The 17398-nt window shown below is 54.7% G+C and overlaps 2 protein-coding genes across 3 annotated transcripts; both read right to left on the bottom strand.

Moving 5' to 3' along the window:
* Window positions 1-123: 123 nt before the first annotated feature.
* Window positions 124-4591, bottom strand: LOC140256831 (uncharacterized). Its single transcript, XM_072345666.1, has 13 exons — window positions 4580-4591; window positions 2907-4416; window positions 2740-2798; window positions 2503-2651; window positions 2172-2263; window positions 1979-2037; window positions 1735-1871; window positions 1534-1658; window positions 1303-1361; window positions 958-1112; window positions 776-882; window positions 527-649; window positions 124-319 (listed from the first exon to the last, which is right to left on the bottom strand). The coding sequence occupies exons 2-13, from the start codon at window positions 4401-4403 to the stop codon at window positions 269-271; spliced, it is 2613 nt and encodes an 870-aa protein (XP_072201767.1). The 5' UTR covers window positions 4404-4416; window positions 4580-4591; the 3' UTR covers window positions 124-268.
* Window positions 4592-4633: 42 nt separating this feature from the next.
* On the bottom strand, window positions 4634-10621 carry C10H15orf39 (chromosome 10 C15orf39 homolog). Of its 2 annotated transcripts, XM_072345555.1 has the most exons (5): window positions 10506-10621; window positions 7091-8827; window positions 6181-7045; window positions 5643-5670; window positions 4634-5374 (listed from the first exon to the last, which is right to left on the bottom strand). In XM_072345555.1, exons 2-4 carry the CDS (start codon window positions 8780-8782, stop codon window positions 5645-5647), a joined length of 2583 nt encoding a protein of 860 aa, XP_072201656.1. In that variant the 5' UTR covers window positions 8783-8827; window positions 10506-10621; the 3' UTR covers window positions 4634-5374; window positions 5643-5644. The 2 variants fall into 2 exon arrangements, with proteins under 2 accessions (XP_072201656.1, XP_072201655.1); XM_072345554.1 differs by having other exon boundaries at window positions 6181-8827.
* Window positions 10622-17398: the final 6777 nt, after the last annotated feature.

The raw sequence follows: 17398 nt of genomic DNA, 5'->3' as shown, positions 1-17398 counted from the left end.
GTAAAAGGCAGCACGTGGGAAGGGTATAGGTTATAGGTATAGGTTATAGGTCTGTGCGCCCCCCTTCCCCCCCACAGCAAAGTCAGAGCGGGCTGTGATAGTTTATAAAGGGTTTATTAAAGTTAAACGTACAAATTAAATCTTTCCTTCCAGTATAATCAGAGAACATCCCAAAGCAGAGGCTGAGTACAACAGCTTCTCAGCATTTCTCCCCCCCCCCCAACAGACTCTGGTTCTGCTTCAGGCCCAGCAGCTGCACATCATCCTCTCAACAGGCCACAGATTCCCTTTGCCAGCACTCATGAGTCTCCTCAGTGGCCTGAAGGCAGAAAGGGGAGAAGCAGCTGTGAGCTGCAGGACTCTCAGCTGGAACCACATCCCCCTTCAGCAGCCACAGAGGGGGCTCAGGAAGCTCAACCCCCCACCAGACCCTGGCACTGTACAGGCCCATCTACCTGCATGTGCCTGCATGTGATTCCAAGAAACCAACCCAGGGACCATTTATCCCCATATAAAGGCCACTTACCTCATCAGAGGCTGCCCAGAACCCCTGGTTCTCCATTTCAAGGGTCTGTGTCCCCACTTCAGGGTCTCTCCTGTCCCACAGGACGGCCACATCGCTCCGGCCAAACCTCTTGTTCCTCAGGCACTGGGGGAAAGGAGTGCAGTGGTACCTCCAGACATCCCTCAAGTCCCTCTTTTACCCAAGCTCAGCACCACAGCCCTTGCACCCACCAGGACCTCATCCCACAGAGGAGACAGACATCACCCTTACCACCAGCAGGATGACGGGAATGGTGATGATGATGAGGCCACACACAACTATGATGGCCACGCCGTGCTCAGGAAAGCCAGGGGCAGGAGGGGGCTCCAGGGTTTCCTCTGGGGTGGAACAGAGCTGTTAGCACTCTTGATTTGGGTTTGCTGTTCCCACCCCCTTAAAGGATGCTCGCTCACCTCCTACAGAAATGGAGTACGGATCCACCTGGAAGTCTGAGTCAGCCAAAGCCTTGTCTGACCCAACTGCAAGAACAAGAGCCTCCAGGACCTCCAGGCTGCTGGGAGCAGGGAGCTGGAACACCACATCCCCATGGCACAGCAGGGAGCCGGGCCTGTGGTTGGGAGAAGGTTGGGATGAGCTCCAGCATCAGCTGGTCCTAATGAGCCTCCACAGCTCCCAGCTCAGTGAGGCTGTTAAGTTTGTATCTGCTCCTTGGGATGCAAAGGGCATCCCAGGGTCTGGAAATGATGACTACAAAACCTCCCCAAGCTTGTATCCTTTTCACCAGCCCTTTCACTCACAGGAATCCTCTTATCACTGCTTGCAGGAAGCTCTCATTGTCTCTCAGGGCTTTGGCCACCTAGAAGAAAAGCTTTGCTCAGCATCCCATCACTCCCCAGCCACAAACAGGAGGACTCCCCACCTGTATGACCCCAGTCAAGGAGGTAATAACTGCTGGTGTTTGTGGGGACACCCCAAAGCAGAGCCCCTTCCTCCACCACCGAGGAGAACCCCATTTCTTCTCCACTTACCACATTTCCTAGAGCCCTCCTGAGCTCCTGGTGCTCAGCAGTGAGTGGATCCAGCAGCTCCTTGCTGTAACGCCGGTTGGTGACCAGGAAGGAGAGTGGATAAACCTGCAGCTGCAGCCTGGTCCCTGGGGAGGCAAGAAGGAGAGCAAGGTGAGCAGAAACAACCACGGGCACCACCACCCATAGGAACAGCATCCTCACCCTGCACCGAGAGTGAGCTCAGGTCCACAGAGCACGTGGCAAGAGCAGTCAATGCCTGCAGGACTGCAGTGATGTTGGCGTGGGTGGTGGTGTCCAGGTAGATGTCCCCAGCCATCTCCAGGTCCCCATCGATGTTTCTGTGAGGAGAGAAGCTCTAAGCGAGGCCTTCCTCTGTCCTGCTGAGCTGCTCATGGCCGTAACAGTCATAGAGGAAGACCAACATTTAGGCAGCTGCTTGCCATACCTGAGCTGGCCAACAGTGACGTTCCTCACAGGGTAGAGGGCACCAAGAGACCGCATCACCTGCGGGAAGAGGAGGAGATGAGCTCACCCCCAACCTCAGTGCAGAGCGTTCACTTTCTGACAAGCTCCAGATGAGGAACCATCACTCTGCTCCAACCCACTTGGCGTGGGGGAACCACCCAGGCCCACCATACCTCACCAACCAGCCTCTCTGTGGGCTCCATCCCACCCAGCACTGTGAAGGAGATGGACAGCTTCTCAGGGTCCAGGCTCTCCAGTGTGAAACCTGAAAGCGTTGAGAAGGCCATTCACACCCATGTCTTCTTTGGGAGATGCATCAAGCCCTGATCTTATATCAAAACCAGCACCAGGGTGGTGGGAAGGATCAGGCTGTGCAGCTTCCCACGGGCAGGTCAAGGGTAGGATCAGATGGGAAGGTTAGGGGGAACCTGAGACCTCCACCATATGGGTTTGGGGTTTTGTCAATGCACAGAGAGGACACTGAGTGGTGGCTGCTCTGCTTACCATTGGAGCTGATGGAATGGGGCTCCAGCCACCAGCTGAAGGCATCATGCCTTCTCCTTGCCCCTGCCACCAGTGTGCGGATGAGGTGGGAGCTGCTGGGAGCCTCCACCTGGAACACAGCCTGTGCTTGCACCAGCACTGAGCCATTCCTGAGGGCAAGAAGGAGGTCCCAAGGTTTGGGTCTGCACAGCCCAGCTGTAGGCTCCCATCTCATCAACCCTAATCAACCCTACTCACGTAAACCCAAGGATATTTGCTTGGAGGAAGGTATCATAGGTGGACAGCATCTGGTGCAGCTGGAATAGAGAAGCAACTGGTGGTGAGAGGCTCCTGTATTCATGTTCTGCCCATCACCCCCCTACCCTAAGCAAGCCTAGAAGCCAGAGGGCTCAGCTCACACTCACCATCATCCTCACTTCTTTCTCCAGCTCCTTGTAGCTCCTCGAAGACTTCTTGCTCAGATCTCCAGTGAAGGCAATACCCAAGAGCCTGAAGCTCAAGGGCAGGGTGTGCACAGGGATCTTTGTTGCCATGGATCCAGCATTGCCCACAGGTTGTTCTGTAGTGAGGGCTTCTCCTACTGCCACCCAGCTGGTGGCCTTGGGAACATCATCTCCGTCTGCAAAGGGGTGCTGGGAGGTGGCAAGAGAAAGGCTAGACTTGGGATGAGCAGCAGATGTAAGCATAGGTGGGGTCTGAGAGCTTGGGGCATGAGTGGCAGCAATGGAAGCTGGCAGGTAGGTCGGGGATGGAGAACTGGTAGAAGGTCCTGCTGCAGGAGGCTTGGAGCTGGGAGGATGCACAGAGCCCAGAGTACGCTCTGGAGGTGCTGCTGGAGAAGGCATCGGGGTGGTCAGCCCCACTGGGGAGCCCTGGGTCACATCTGCTGCTTTTAGATACCACGAAACCCCAGCAGCTGCTCCATGCTGACACAGGGCTTCGGTGGCTCCAGGCTCTGGGGTGGTAGCAGGAGATGTCAAGCTCTCCCCAGCCTCAGTAGGACCTGTGGTGCTGGGGATCCACATCCAAACAGGGACAGGAGGAGCTTCAGTGGGTGATAGGCCAGCCTGGTGCTCAGGGAATGGATCAGTAGGTTCCTCCAAGGTGACAGCAGAGCCCCTGAGCTCCTCTGTAGGAAGGGATGAAGCCAGCACATGGCTGACACCATGAGGTGCAGCACTAGGAGGTGATGATGAGATGATGGCTGTAAGCCCAGATCCACTTCTCAGAACCTCAGCCCCGATGGTGCCCACCACCAGAGCAGCTTCTGCTCCTCCAGGTGTGACAGCAGATGCCCACGCAGTGCTAGGATGGGTTCCATCCCAGCTGTTCGTCCCTGCTGTTGGCAGTACTGGGGACAACTCTAGAAGGGTCTCCAGCTGGGAAGTTTGCTCCAGTCCTTGGCTCCTTGTTCCAGGGGTTGTAACATCAAGAGTTTCATTCTGGATGTGAGAAAAGCTGCTGGATGCAGGTGGGTTGGATGCAGTCACACTGTTGGGACCCAGCCCTGGTGCTGTGGCCCCAGTTGGAGTTGCCAGGCTCTCAGTATCTGCCCTATTGCACAAATCCTCTTTGCCATCAAAGCACCCCACAGTGCCCTCAGCAACCACCCATGCCCTCCTGGATTGGCCAAGCAGGTCCTTATGTAGTGCCACCAGGCTGCCACTCTTGTATGAGCCACCAGGGGACAAGGCCACCAATGAGCCCAGGATATGGGGCAGAGCAGTAATGGACAGACAAACAGCCAGCACCAGGACAGCCCTACACCGCAGCCCACCATAAGCAGGGCACAGAGCTGGGGCTGTGCCCCCACGGCCACAAAACATCCTTCTGTACCACCAAGATGTGGCACCTGCAGGGCCTGGTGGCACTGCCCTGCAGCTCAGCTCTGGAGAGCCCATAAGGTCAGCACAGCTGCAAAGAGGAGCAAGAGGAACCTTAGTGAGTTCCTACCAGCTTCCCATATCAGGGCAACCTTAAAACCCCAACCCCAACCCCAACCCCAACCCCAACCCCAACCCCAACCCCAACCCCAACCCCAACCCCAACCCCAACCCCAACCCCAACCCCAACCCACCTGATGAAGTGAGAAAACACCACACCACCTACCCAAGCCCTCTGCTTTTATCCCATTTCCAGCTGCCCTGGGCACCAGCTGGCCCCCATTAGCCCATCAGCACCTCCCCAGCTGAGCAATCTATTAGAACCTTTGGGTCCAGCCCCTATGAAATCAAGGGGATTCTGTCCCTAGGAAGGTTCTGCTGTAGCCAGTGAGTTGAGACTGAAGCACAGTGTTAGAAAATGAGCCCTTTAATGAGGTGCTTCTGGAGACCCACAGTCTTACAAAACATTAAATAAGGCAATGTAACTTCCTTCCCTGGGACTTTATGCATAGGCCTATTAGTATATAAAACCACATTACAGGCTTATCAACAAACACTGCTTTCCAACCTCTTTTAAAGCAGCAGCCTCCCCACACTGGGAGAGACCCTATTTGGCTAAGAAAAATCAGGGTTTATGGATTTGGTTTGGTTGTTTTTTTCCCTTTTTCTCCATATTCTTAGCTTAAAATAAATACTCCTGTAGTGAAAAAATAATCATAACATAACCCTCATCCAAACTTGTTCCTCATCTGCTAGCAAGGCCTGAGCGTGGAGCTGTAAGGTTCTACACCGTGAGGTGGGGGAAAGGCAGCCTGTCTGTCCTGGGTGCGTTTCCTGGGTGTCTGCAGCATTTGGGGGGTGTTTTTGTTATTAATTGTCCTTCAGATCTTCTTTGCAGCCCCTTCCCAGGCAGGACTGAAGCTCTCAGCCCCCCACGCCGTCGCTCCCTGCGCTGCGGTCTGGTGCAGTCAATGGACAAAGTCAAGTTCCTGAATAAAAAAGACGAGTATAAATTAGCACGAAAGTGGTCAAATGGAACTAAAGGACAACAAACCCATCATGGGAAGGCAACGGGTTGCATAAGACAACAAACCCATCATGGGAAGGCAACAGGTTGCATAGAACTGGGGTCTTAAGTGTTGTCACCTCCCCACCCCTAAATCCTCCTAGGCACAAATCCCCACCCCGAGCCCCATTCAGCGTAATATGGGTATAAATACATGAAAGCAGCAATAAATGCACAACAAAAGAACTCACCTCTACTGGCCAACCTCCGGCCTCGACCCTGTAAGACACAAAGTTGTTGGTGATGCCTCCAGTTGCAGCAATAGGGAGACGAGGGCAGGGTGGGACTGTCCCATTCCTGACAGCCTGTCTGGATGAAGGAGCTGGGATTTCTTGGGAGAAGCTCTGGGGTTTTGGATGGAGGTGTCCCTTGATTTGTGGTGGGGGCATTGGGTTTTAATGAGGCATTTTTAGGTCTTAGTGACAGTGTTTGTGGTTTTAAATGGGGAATCCTTGGGTTTTAATAGGGAAACCTTGGGTTTTAGTGGGGAACCCTTGGGTTTTAACGAGAAATACTTGGGTTCTGGTGGAGAAACCTTGGGTTTTAATGGGAAATCCTTGGGTTTTAATGGGAAACTTTGGGTTTTAATGGGGAATCCTTGGGCTTTAAAGGGGAACTCTTGGGTTGTAGTAGGGCATCCTTGGGTTTTAGTAGGGAACCCTCGGGTTTTAGTGGGATGTCCTTCTCCAAGCCCCACGGGGAAGGGATGGGGATCACCCTGCTACCTACCGAGCTGCTGCTGAATGGAGTGGTGCCACAGGAGGTTCAGCAGGTCTGGGTAGATGGCAGGGAGCTGTTTGAGAGCCAGGAGCTTCAACATGCGCGACGTGCAGCCCTTGAGCTCCAGTTCCCTCAGAAGCTTCTCTTCGGAGAGCGTGGTGGGCCGCAGCTCTACCTTGTGCTTCTGCAGCACCTGGTCCACAGAGGCCCCGGGAAGCTCGGGGAAGAGTTTCTCCTTCACCACGTGGATGGGAATGAAGATGGCACCAGCCCGCAGCACATAGGGAAAGGGGCACTTGCGGGTGAAGGTGAAGGTCTCCAGCTGAGCCAGGAGTTTGCTGAGGAGCGCGGCTGCGTTCCGGAACGCCAGCCAGATCTCCTTGCCTTTCAGGGGCTTCTGAGGCTCGGGGAGTTTGGAGCCATTTTTGGTTTTAGGAAGGGATCTGGGTGTCTCCGCCAGCGTTTCTCCTGGCTCTGTCCTCCTCAGCCAGTCCCGCAGCAGCTCCGGGGAGGACGCGGACACCGAGCATGAGATGATGCTGCACAGGGACATGTGCAAGGCAGAGAAACCCTGGTTGGCTACGCATGGCTGGGCTGGGATGTGGCAGGGGGTGGGCAGGGGGGCTTGGGGCAGCACTGGTGACACGTCCACGTGCTTTGGGTTGTGGCAAGTCTCCTGTGGGACGGAGGTTCTGGGGGACTCCTGCCACGTGTGAGGTGGGGAGCTGGGCTGGGGGGCACAGGCGGGTCCCCAGGACTTCAGGATCTTGTATTTCTTGAACATGAAGGCAGCGGAGCTCTGGAAGTGGCTCCTGTCCCTAGAGCTGACCTCCACCAGCTGCACTGGCACCTGGGCTTTGGTGTCCTCACCCACCTCAACTTGGCTGGGTAGCACCTGGGGTTTGGTGTCCTCACCCACCTCAACTTGGCTGGGTGGCACCTGGGCTTTGGTGTCCCCACTCGCCTCCACCAGCTGTGGTGGCACATTGGTGTCCTCACCCGCCTCCACCCGGCCCAGAGGCCCCTCTTTCTCCCCTGGGTCCAACATCTCCTCTGTGTGGGTGCTCCCCATTGTCACCAGGCTCTTCTTCAAGCTCAAGTCCAATGCCATGTCACCAGGGGTTGGTTCCCCACCGCTGTCCTGAAGTCCTGCTGGTGGCTTTGGGGACATGGGCTTTGTCTTGGGACCCTCAGGGATCTTTTGGTGACAATTTCCCCCTTCGCCACGCAGCGAGCTGGATGTCACCTTGATGCCTGCAGGCTCCCGACAGCTGCTTGCATTTTGGGGTGGTGTGACCACTCGTGGGTGCTCCTTGGGGACATCAGTGGAGCCTTCCGTCGCCTCCAGATACTCCCGGTAAGGCGCCAGGCTGAAGACCTTATTGATCACTGGCATCGGTGGGGAAGGAGGGGACACATCACTGCTCTGTCGGTCCCTCGGCCTCTCCTGGGGAAAGATGGCCCCACAAGGGGTGAAGTGCCCCTTGGTGGCTTCCCCAGCCCCACCTTTGACCTCCTGCTGCTGGCAGGGGACAGGGTTGGCCGTCATAGCCTTATCCAGACTGTAACCAGCTTCTCCTTTGGGAAATGGCCCCAACAGCCCGTCGGGTGTCTTCTGTGGGGTGTGGATGGGGTGGAAGGCACTGTTGTGCCTCGTCACCACCCTCCTTCCAGGGGCATCCAGCTGTGCCATTCGCCCATCGCTGTGATGCTCGGTGAATAACGCAGCATCCACGGGGCTGAAGGCCAATCCAGGATTCGGATGCAGGTACCCGGCTGGAGGCAGAGGCGGAGGCTCAGGATCCCTTGGTGGTCCCATTGCTTTCAGTGGGGGCAACGTGCCCGGTGCAGGCAGCTGTGACACAAAGCCATCTGAGGGACTGGGCTGGTGTCTCCGGAGGGCTGGAGGCTTAAGGTAAGTGCTGGGAAAAGGGGGAGATTTCCCATTCACTGTGAAGCTTAAAGCTTTGTAGGAGAAGGAGCCCGCAGGCTGCGGGTAGGGGGGCTGTGGGTAGCAAGCAGAGGGATGTTGGTGATGCACCTTCATCCAGGGGTCTGGGATGCAGGTGGGGATTTCGGGTGCCTTCTCCTGGTCACGCACAGCAGGGGGACCACGGTATTTCTCAAAGGCAGTGTAATAGTGGGGGAGGGTGACAGGAGAAGGTGGGGGCACAGCAGACACGGTGCCCGGCCCCCTCTGCAGGGTATCACCTCCCTGGGAGCTCAGCGGTGAGAAGCAAAGTGGGGCTGCATACACGGGTTTGGGAATGGCTGGTGGCTTCTTCAGTGGGAAGGGGTGGCCCTGCTGGCTGGACCACTTGTCTTGTGCCACCAGGGGGTCCCACATGGGGTGATTCTTGCCCTGCTCAGCATTCGGCCTGCCCATAGGGCTGTGGGGCTGAAGGAGCAGGCAGTGCAGGAGCTGTCCCTCTGTCTGTGGGCAAGAGAAGTAGGAGCCCTTGTAGCCGAGGTGGGTCTCAGGGCCGGCTGTGGGTGCAGGGTTGGGTTTGCAGAGCATGGAGGGGACGCCTGGGTCAGGCTCGGCCTCCAGCCGAGGTAGCTTGTGAAAAAGGACGGCATCCAGAGGCTCCGAGTGACGTTTTGAAGCCATCTATACTCCACCGAGGTGTGCAATGGGAGAGGTCAGCTGGCCTTCCTGGGTGGGGAGAAGGGAGAAAACAGGTCAGACACAGCAGGTTGCATTCACCTCTCTCTTTGCTGAAGTTATTTGTACCCTTTTGGTGTCTTGTGGTTCGGGATGGGACCTGCAGCACCAGGCACTGCGTGCCAGCAGGTGGAGCCGGCAGACCATTGCATCACCGCCCGACCTTCCTCATCACCACCATCATCAGCACCTCCAGCACCTCCTGGGCATCCCATTGAGACGCCTTGAGCATCTCTCTGTGCATCCCTCCATGCACCCAGGAGCAGCAGCAGACATCCCTCAGGATCTCCTGGGCATCCCACCGAGATGCCTTGAGCATCCCTCCTTGCACCCAAACACCCCCAGGGCATCCCCTGCCATCCCCCAAGCATGGACCAGCACCATTTGGGACCCCCCCAGCAGCCTCCAGGCCCACGGATGGGCTCAGCGTGGTGGGATCTCGCCTCTTCTCCACCCCCTCTTATTATTTTCTTTCTTTTTGCGGCAAAGAATCAGCAGAGAAACAGAGAAGGAAATGGAGGAAGAGAGCGTGGAGATAAGATAAAAGCCCTGTCCGCAGAAGGGGAAATGGCTCCGATAGCGGGGCAGGCTTGCTGGGGTAGATAAGGGGACTCAAGCTCGTTGGCTTTGCTGTGAAAGGGGCTTGGATCTACGGATGGGGTTGGGGAGGGAACGTGTTCCCCCCCTCATGTCCTTTGGTGCTGCTGCAGGTCCCTCCACAGGGACATTTGGGATGAAAGATTTAGGGGAGGGGAAACACAGAAAGGAGCCCTGCAGAGTGGGAGGCTGCATCCAGCACAAGGCAGATCCAAAGGTGCCACCTCCACGTGCAACAAGGGTTGGGGCTTTCCCCTTTTCGGGATGGACACAGCACACAAATATCGTGACTCGCCCCATTTCTGCGCTTCCTTTTCCCCTTTCCCTGAAATGCAGCCCTCTACGAAGAAAAACCATTGTGCAACCATCCCACGTCGGGCAACGCCAACACACGCATCCCCCCAGCCCCAAGTCCATCCTTAAATCACCCCTCCCAGCACAGGGGAAACATCACAGAATCAGGAAGGTTGGAAAAGACCACGAAGATCATTCAATCCAACCCCCCCCCGCCGTGCTCGCTGAGCACATCCCTCGGTGCCGCATCTCCACGGCTCCAAACACCTCCAGGGACGGTGACCCCCCCACCACCTTCGTTTCACCCTACAGTGAAGAGGACGTGGGAGCCCTCCAGCTCCGCTGTAGACACGTGTCCCGTCCCGCTGTCCCCAAGGGTGCGGTGGTGACACGGCGGGGGTCCCTTGGGTGCTGCCGAGGAGGTCAGCTCCCCGATATCCCCTACCGGCTGCGGGCACGACCGCTGGCTACGGGTCCTGAAGCAGAGCCTGTCTGCTGCTGGAACCCATCGGGAGTTTCACTTTGCAGCTCGCTCCCAACGGCGCTGCGCACGGACGGCAGAACGCTGCAGCTGGGCTCACCGAAGCGGTGTTTTACAGCGGGAAGAAATGAAATGCAAGCCTACCAGCCCTGTGCAGCAGCCTCATGCTCTACACCGGCCATAAATGGGTAAAAGCCTGCAACCTAAGCCCGGATTCCATAACCAAGAGCTGTCCCGCTGCAGCCGAAGGGGAGAGGGGGTTCGGAGCCGAACTGCCGAGCGCTGTCCCGCACTCACCTGGCGGAGCCGCCTCCCCCGGAGCATCTTACGGGGCCGCACCGGGGAGGGGGCGGCCGGGGGGACCCGGCACGGCGCTGCTGCCCCGCTCTGCTGCTCGCATTGTGCGGAGGAAGTGGGAGGAGGAGGAGGAGGAGGCGGCCGGAGGAGGGGGGAGGAGGGGACGGCCCCACCACACGTGCGCTGAGCGCGTTGGGGCTCTGCCACCCCCAGTGCCATCGGGGCCATCGGGGATGTAGGTGGCCGAGGGCTCACGGCCGAGTGTTGGGCTCTGGGCTCCGGGCTGTGGTTTCATTCATAGGAACTGCGATGGAACTCGGCCAGCTTTGGGGAAACGGGAGAGCAAAGCTCATTATTTGGATTTACAGTCGTAAAAAAGCCATTGGTGGTGGGTTTTGCCACTCGGGACAGAAAGGCGACTGACTGTTGGTGGGACAGATAATCCCTATCAGCTGAGCGCTGTGCCAGGAATGCTCTTCCTCACTCCAGTTCTTCTTTTGGCTTCGAGTTCAATGGGGAAAGCTTTAAGAAGGGAAGAGAACTCCTCTCGGGAGCAGTTCATTGCAAGGGGAGGGCACACTCTGCTTGAGCGCCAGCCTGCTGAATCACAGAGCCATGGAATCACTGAGGTCGGAAAAGACCTTCGAGAGCATCTATCCAACTAAATCGTACCCAAATCTTCCACTGTTACCCCCAGATTTCTTAGCAGCTCTCGTTCCTGTTTTCCTTCCCCTGTTGAACAGGGAAGCAGAAAACAGATGCTCTGCTGGAATTCAGAATAAAGGGGGGCTAGAAGGGGGATAGTTAAAGGTAGTTTTCAGAAAATGATTTAGTTAGGTAGAATAACAAGGAATGGAGTTTTCAGAAAATGATTTAGTTAGGTAGAATAACAAGGAATGGAGACAGTGGGTCTGGGAGAGCAGATAAGGAGTGAGAACTCCCTGAAACATCTGGCGAGGAGGGGTTTAGGGGTTGTAAATATCAAAAGAGGAGTTGCATCTCCCTGACAAGATAGGCGATAACAAGAGGGGGTCTACATGATAAAGAATATGTATCAGAATTACGGGACATCATTGACTATGCATGAGGTGTACCTATATCTGTATCACGGTTTTACCAGTTGGTGTGCAAGTTTGGAGGAGCTATCCCCCTTGCACCCAGCGCTGAAATAAACATACCTGCTTTATAACCCATCTCTGGATTATAGAGTTTGATTCCGCAAATCACTGTAATCTCTCTAATACCATTTTCCTCCCTCAAAGACATTTACATGGTGTGACGTGCAACAAGAGGCTCTCAGTGCTCCTCTAATATCCAGGGGGTATGTTTTCTACAATGACTTATTCCTAAACACCTTACTCTCCATATCATGTCCCTCCTGAAACAGCTCATTCTCCCTCACGTGGGCGAGTTTGGGGGGTAAAAACTCCCAAAATAATAGTTTTTTAGTAAATATATATTATCACTATTATAAAGATAGGTGATATGGGAGGACACGGTCTCTGGATGGTGATGATCTGATGCTCACAGTGATGCAGTACGTGGTCAAATGGTGCTGGGATGGTGATGCAGAGGATCATGCTTGGAGGGTTTTGTTTCCTCCTGGAGATTTTGGGATAATTTCTCCCATTTCTGCCCTGCCTGAAACTGAAACAAAGCCCAGATATTCAAACTCTCTCTCCAGGATGGCCCTGTCCTTCCCATCCCACCCCGCTGATGGTGGTGACCCCATCCTGGAGCTTATCACCTTGTTAGCAGCTCTCCCCTTGGAGACACCCCTGGAGGCAGCAATGTCCTGGATTAAGCTCTAATTATCAGGTTAATTGGAGCCGGAGAGCCATGCAGCTGCTCTTAAATCACACTCTGCACATTTCCCATGGAGGATGCAGGGGTTGCATCATGCAAGGAGAGTGGTGGGACTGCTGCACTCCAGGGAGCTCTTCCCCCTCCCCAAGGACTCGGAGCCCTCAACAAACCCCTCAGGGCCCCATTATTTTGGGGATGGGGAGGTCCTGGAGGGCTGATGTTGGTGGGTGTGGGGCACCGCTGGTGGGGAACACCTCTGGATGAGGCACCCCATGGCACTGAGCTTCTCTCTTTGCACTCACCCTTCCTCCCCTAAGATAGCACACAGGACCCAGAAAAGCATCATTATAGATGCAGGAGTCATTATCTCTAGACAATTAACCGCAGATAATGAGATATCCCCCCAGCAACAGCCAAGTGGTTGTAATTCCCCAAGAGACACAACACGTCACTACATCATTAGGTGATGTTTTCCCAATGCTATTTTTTTCCCACAGCAAGGAGAATTTTGGCAGCCCCGTTCCAGAATCAAGATCCCTCCATGAAGGAAAAGCCAATGAGGTAGGATATAGGAAGCCACTCCAGAGCTGTCTGCCCTAGATCTTGCATAACAGGGAGTAACCATCCCTTATTCTCTGGACTCCAACCCATCCATGATGTCTTTTTCCATCCTACTCCACCCCCTTCTGCACAGGAGCCAGTACCTCCCCCCTCCTTTCTGTCCCAGTTCCTCTTAAGATGGAGATCAAATGGAGGGTATTAAACAGATTATCATTAAACATCGGGTAAAAGAACAAGTTTGGGATCCCAGCCCACGTACAGCGCTGTGGGTGCTGTGTATGAACCCAGCACCATTCCTTGCCTTGGGATCCTGCCAAGCCCTCTTGGCCAAGTTACTTCCTGTCTTCTTTCTTTGCTCCTGGGCTTTTTCCATGCCTGGGTGTGTTTCCACGCCATGAAGCTCCACGGAAAATCCCCAGCAGAGGAGAGATGAGGTGGCATTCCCTGCTGGAAAACCCCACTGACTTCCACCCGGCATCACCGCGCACCTTGGGTGCTGAGCCTGGTGGCACCCACAGCTACATGCCCTTCCCAAGATGTGAGGATGCTCCATAGCCTTGACTTTATGGCCATTTTCTGGCCTTGGAGAAATGGATCAGGCTGGGGTGGGACGTCCCAATCCCATGGCTCTGCACCTCTGTCCTGCCTACAAAGATGCATTTTAATCCAAAAAGCCAAGGTAGGACATTCTGCTGTTCACACAAATCCAACTGGAGCGCCTTCCACAGGATGCCAGCTCTCCAGGCCCAGGTGTTGAATGCCCATAAAAAGAAAACAGCAACTTGGCAAGCACCAGAAACCCATCAATCACCTCCAAATCTCCATCCCACGCAGCAATTTTCAATGCCTGGAAGGGAAAAATAATAACAAATGATCGAAGCTCTTGGCAGTGCCCACCGCAGTGTTTCAGATTCAGGTTTGGGATGCTGGAGCTGCTCCAACATTGTGGTTTGGGATCCGAGTTCTTCTCTTCCATCCTTCTGTCACCACGTTGGTGGCTATGGGGATCATCTACTGGCTCCCACTGGGAAATGTATGGAAGAATGGCTGGAGAGCAGACGGTGGAAGGATCCCATAGCTGTGGTCATGCCGCATTGTGGGGCTCAGGGGTCACCATGCAATAAATCCCTGCCGTCAAGGTGAGAGCCTCATGGCAGAAGTGTTCAGGAACCCACGCTCTCTATTCTCCTTTTTCTATCTCCCTGACATCACAAACCAGCTGGGAAAAGAGCAGAGCCACCCCATAGAGCTGGAGGCCACCCATCACCACCACCACACTCAGTGCTTCCTCCATTCAGCCTCTGGAAATCCAGAGTATGGGGCTGTTTTCTTTTTCCCTCAGCTTCTGTAGGAGCACAATTAGGAAAGGGGAAGGGATTCACACAGCCCAAACTACAGGCACCCATCTCCTGGATGGAAGGTTGCTGGGCTCACCAGCTCCAAAAGCACTTCTGACGTAAGAAATCAGGTGAAAAGCCTTGGAGAGATAAGGCAGAAGTCACCTGAAGGAAAACAGGGCTCCTGCTGGGTACCACGCTGCCAAGTGGGACAGGGACAGACCAGATGCTGGCAACACCACCCAAGTGCACACGGATGTGGGTGCAGGATCAGGGTCGGGTGGAAAAATCAATACGGTTATGGGGGAAGGATGGAATAAAAGCCATAAAAAAGAAAGACAGCAAACCTGCAAGAAATTTGCTTTTGGTGCCAAGAGGTGGGAAAAGGTTTGGGCAGTTCTCTTGTCTTGGCGAATTTCAATCAAACCCAGCTTTGATGTGGCACATCCTGCTGCCTCACAAGGCTGCTGCATCTCTGTTTTGGTGTTTCCATGCAAGAGGGGCAGCCCAAAACCACGACCTTTGTCCCCTGAGCAGGTAATTAAGGGGCCGGCTTTCGTTTGCTCTGCTTTGAGAAGCCCAGTGCACAACATGGCAGGTCCTGGGTTTTCCAGACCTTTCATCAGTGTAGGTAAATCTCAGTCCAGGGCTTGGGACTCTTCATTGTTATAAAACCCCTCACTTTTCCCATCTGCAGCAGAATATCCATGTTTGGAACATGGTCCCAGCAGTTCTCTAGGAGGTGATTCCCATCTCTTAGGTGCCCACCTCAGATCTCCAAGCTCCAAGCCATGATGAGCAAATGAGACCCTATTGACCATGTGCAACAGTGGCCATCCCACCGCTGCTTCCACTCATGCTGGCTGAATCCAGCTTCATCCCAACGCATCTCATCCCTTGGCAGAAGCTCAGCCCATCCAAGCACAATGCCAGAGCTCTCCACGCGCATTAAACAACCCAGATTTTAATTGGTTTTGCTTTGACACAAAGCTCCTCCAGGAAGCTTCCTGATGATAGATTTTTTTCCCCCCAGTGCCCTGCAACAAGAGGGTAAAATTCCCCACAGCCTTCAGCCCTCCCATCACACCTGAGGGCATCTCAGATGCTTCCTGGTCAGCCGGTCTGCCCTCCTCCTCGCTCCTCAACTTCTCCAAACACCTCCTCCACCTTCTCCAAGCAGGTCACTGAGTGTCCTGAGGCTGGGTCCGGCATAGGATGCCCCATAGACACCATTCGGCCCTATGGGACAGAGCTTGGTGACACCATCACTGGGTGGCCATAAGATGGTGGGTGGCCTTCGGCACGGCTCAGTGCCCATCATCTTCCTCCCCTGTAAAAACAGTGTGAGCAGCACAAGCCCAGCACCTGGGGATGAAAAGAAGATAAACCAGTAGATTGCCCCAGGCTGTCGTTAATGCAGGAAGGGGAGAGGGGAGAATGGGGTGATTCATGAAGTCCTCAGTGAAGCAATCCAACCCCGTCTCCAATTGCTTGCTGAGAGAAAAGACTGAGAAAGGGACTGATATTGATATTGACTGATATTGGGGTCGCAGATATTGATGCATCTGTGACCCCAAAAAGCAACAGTAAGAAACCCTCAGCACCCATCAGCTCCTCTTGAGTGCCCCAAGATATCCCTAGAGCTGGGAGATTTGGGGGAAGACCTTGGGAGCACCCATCATCTGTCCTTCTCATTGCTGCTATCACCGCCAACTTACTTTGGGTGTCATGGGCACCTCTATCTGCAGTCCCCAGCTCCTTATCTTTAAGGACCAGAAGTATCACTTCCCTTCTCCACTCTGAGAAGGGATGCTGAGCCCAGATATGGATCTCATGACCCCCTGCTGTGCTGGGGTGGCCCTGTGCAAGAACAGGGAGATAGGGGCCACCCGGACCAGCCCCAAAGCCCTGGACCACCTGATGCATGGAGTGGGATATACCTGTCACCATGGGATGGTGGTGCCAAGGAAATGAGGAGCCCCAAAACAGGGCTCTTGGGGACTCCATCCCCACTGAAATCCAGCCCTGGCATGTCCTGCTTCTCAGGAGCCATGGAGCCAGCAAAGCAAACACTCGCCGAGAGCTCTTGAGCCGTGTCAACAAACAAGCAATTAAAAGCTGAAATAAATCTTCCAGGTGTGCAATCTTTCTATTTAAACACCTTTCGGGACTGGAGTTGCTCCAGTGCTCCTGACCCCACGCTGTCTGTGAGCTCTCTGCCCTGTGAGCTTGCTTTTTTTCCCCCCACTTATTGCTTTTTTCCCCTGGGATTAGTCAAAGTGGAGGCCCCAGCCTGGCAGGATGAGGTGAGTGAGGCAAAGCAGCAAGGAGAAGCCATCAACGCCTTGTGCCAAAACCCTTCAGGCTTTCAAAGGACAAGGGTTTGTCCGTCCCTGGCAGATCTTGGGGGCACAAAGAGAGACTGAAGGCCAGAAGAGCCGACCAGACAGGGAAGTGAAAGAGCCCGAGATAGCACTGCATCCGTCCCAGTGGGCTTTCAGTAATCACAGCTGCTTTCGCTTCTCCTCTGTGCTCCGATAGTTCCTTTGTAGGCAGGTTTTGGTTCCTCCCCATACCCCCCTCCGCCTTCCTTGTTTCAAGGCCAAGCCCTCAAACCACTTCAGGCTTTATTTCCAGTTTCTAAACCACAGAGATGCCACCAGTTCCCATGCTCTGTGCTGCTCTCTGCCTGGCCCTGGGATCTCCAGGAGGAGGATGCAATAGGGAATGCTCCTGGGAGAAGGATGGCAATGCTTTCTCTGGGAGAAGAACGAGGATGCTTTTGGGTGAGAAGTTTCTCAGTGGCATCTGGCTTTTCTAAGAGCTTTGACTTCCAAAGAAACAAATCACAGCCACGTCCACCCCCAGGCTGAGTCAGTGAATCACTGACAAACACATCACCTCTTCACCTCCATCTTCCATTCCCAGGGCACAGACAGGAACAGCCCCAAGCTGCTGTGTGCCCAGGGACCACCCGGACCCCCTCTCACAGAACCATTTTCTTTTCTTTTGCTTTGAAGAAGCACCGTAACAAAACCCAGCATCGGAACCAAGCGTGGGCTCTGTTCTGCTTTTGTTAACTTTAGTGCCCACACATGCAAACGATGGATGAGAGTCAATATTGACTTTCTGCTGCAGCAAGCACCCGTGTTCATTGAAGGTGGTGGGGCTGGGCTTCACATTCACACC

Source organism: Excalfactoria chinensis, chromosome 10 (genome assembly GCF_039878825.1).
Source record: "Excalfactoria chinensis isolate bCotChi1 chromosome 10, bCotChi1.hap2, whole genome shotgun sequence".
In the NCBI taxonomy this organism is placed as follows: domain Eukaryota; kingdom Metazoa; phylum Chordata; class Aves; order Galliformes; family Phasianidae; genus Excalfactoria; species Excalfactoria chinensis.
This window is presented reverse-complemented; position numbering and strand designations above follow the sequence as displayed.

What these genes read in the sequence shown, in the direction of transcription:
- LOC140256831 (XM_072345666.1), bottom strand. Translation starts at nt 4,403, where the DNA reads ATGGGCTCTCCAGAGCTGAGCTGCAGGGCAGTGCCACCAGGCCCTGCA. An exon ending in GTCACTGTTGGCCAGCTCAG is followed by an intron (nt 1,872 to 1,978) that starts GTATGGCAAGCA and finishes CTCTCCTCACAG; the next exon opens with AAACATCGATGGGGACCTGG. An exon ending in GTACTCCATTTCTGTAGGAG is followed by an intron (nt 883 to 957) that starts GTGAGCGAGCAT and finishes GTTCCACCCCAG; the next exon opens with AGGAAACCCTGGAGCCCCCT.
- C10H15orf39 (XM_072345554.1), bottom strand. Translation starts at nt 8,782, where the DNA reads ATGGCTTCAAAACGTCACTCGGAGCCTCTGGATGCCGTCCTTTTTCAC. An exon ending in CTCCATTCAGCAGCAGCTCG is followed by an intron (nt 5,671 to 6,180) that starts GTAGGTAGCAGG and finishes TGTGTCTTACAG; the next exon opens with GGTCGAGGCCGGAGGTTGGC.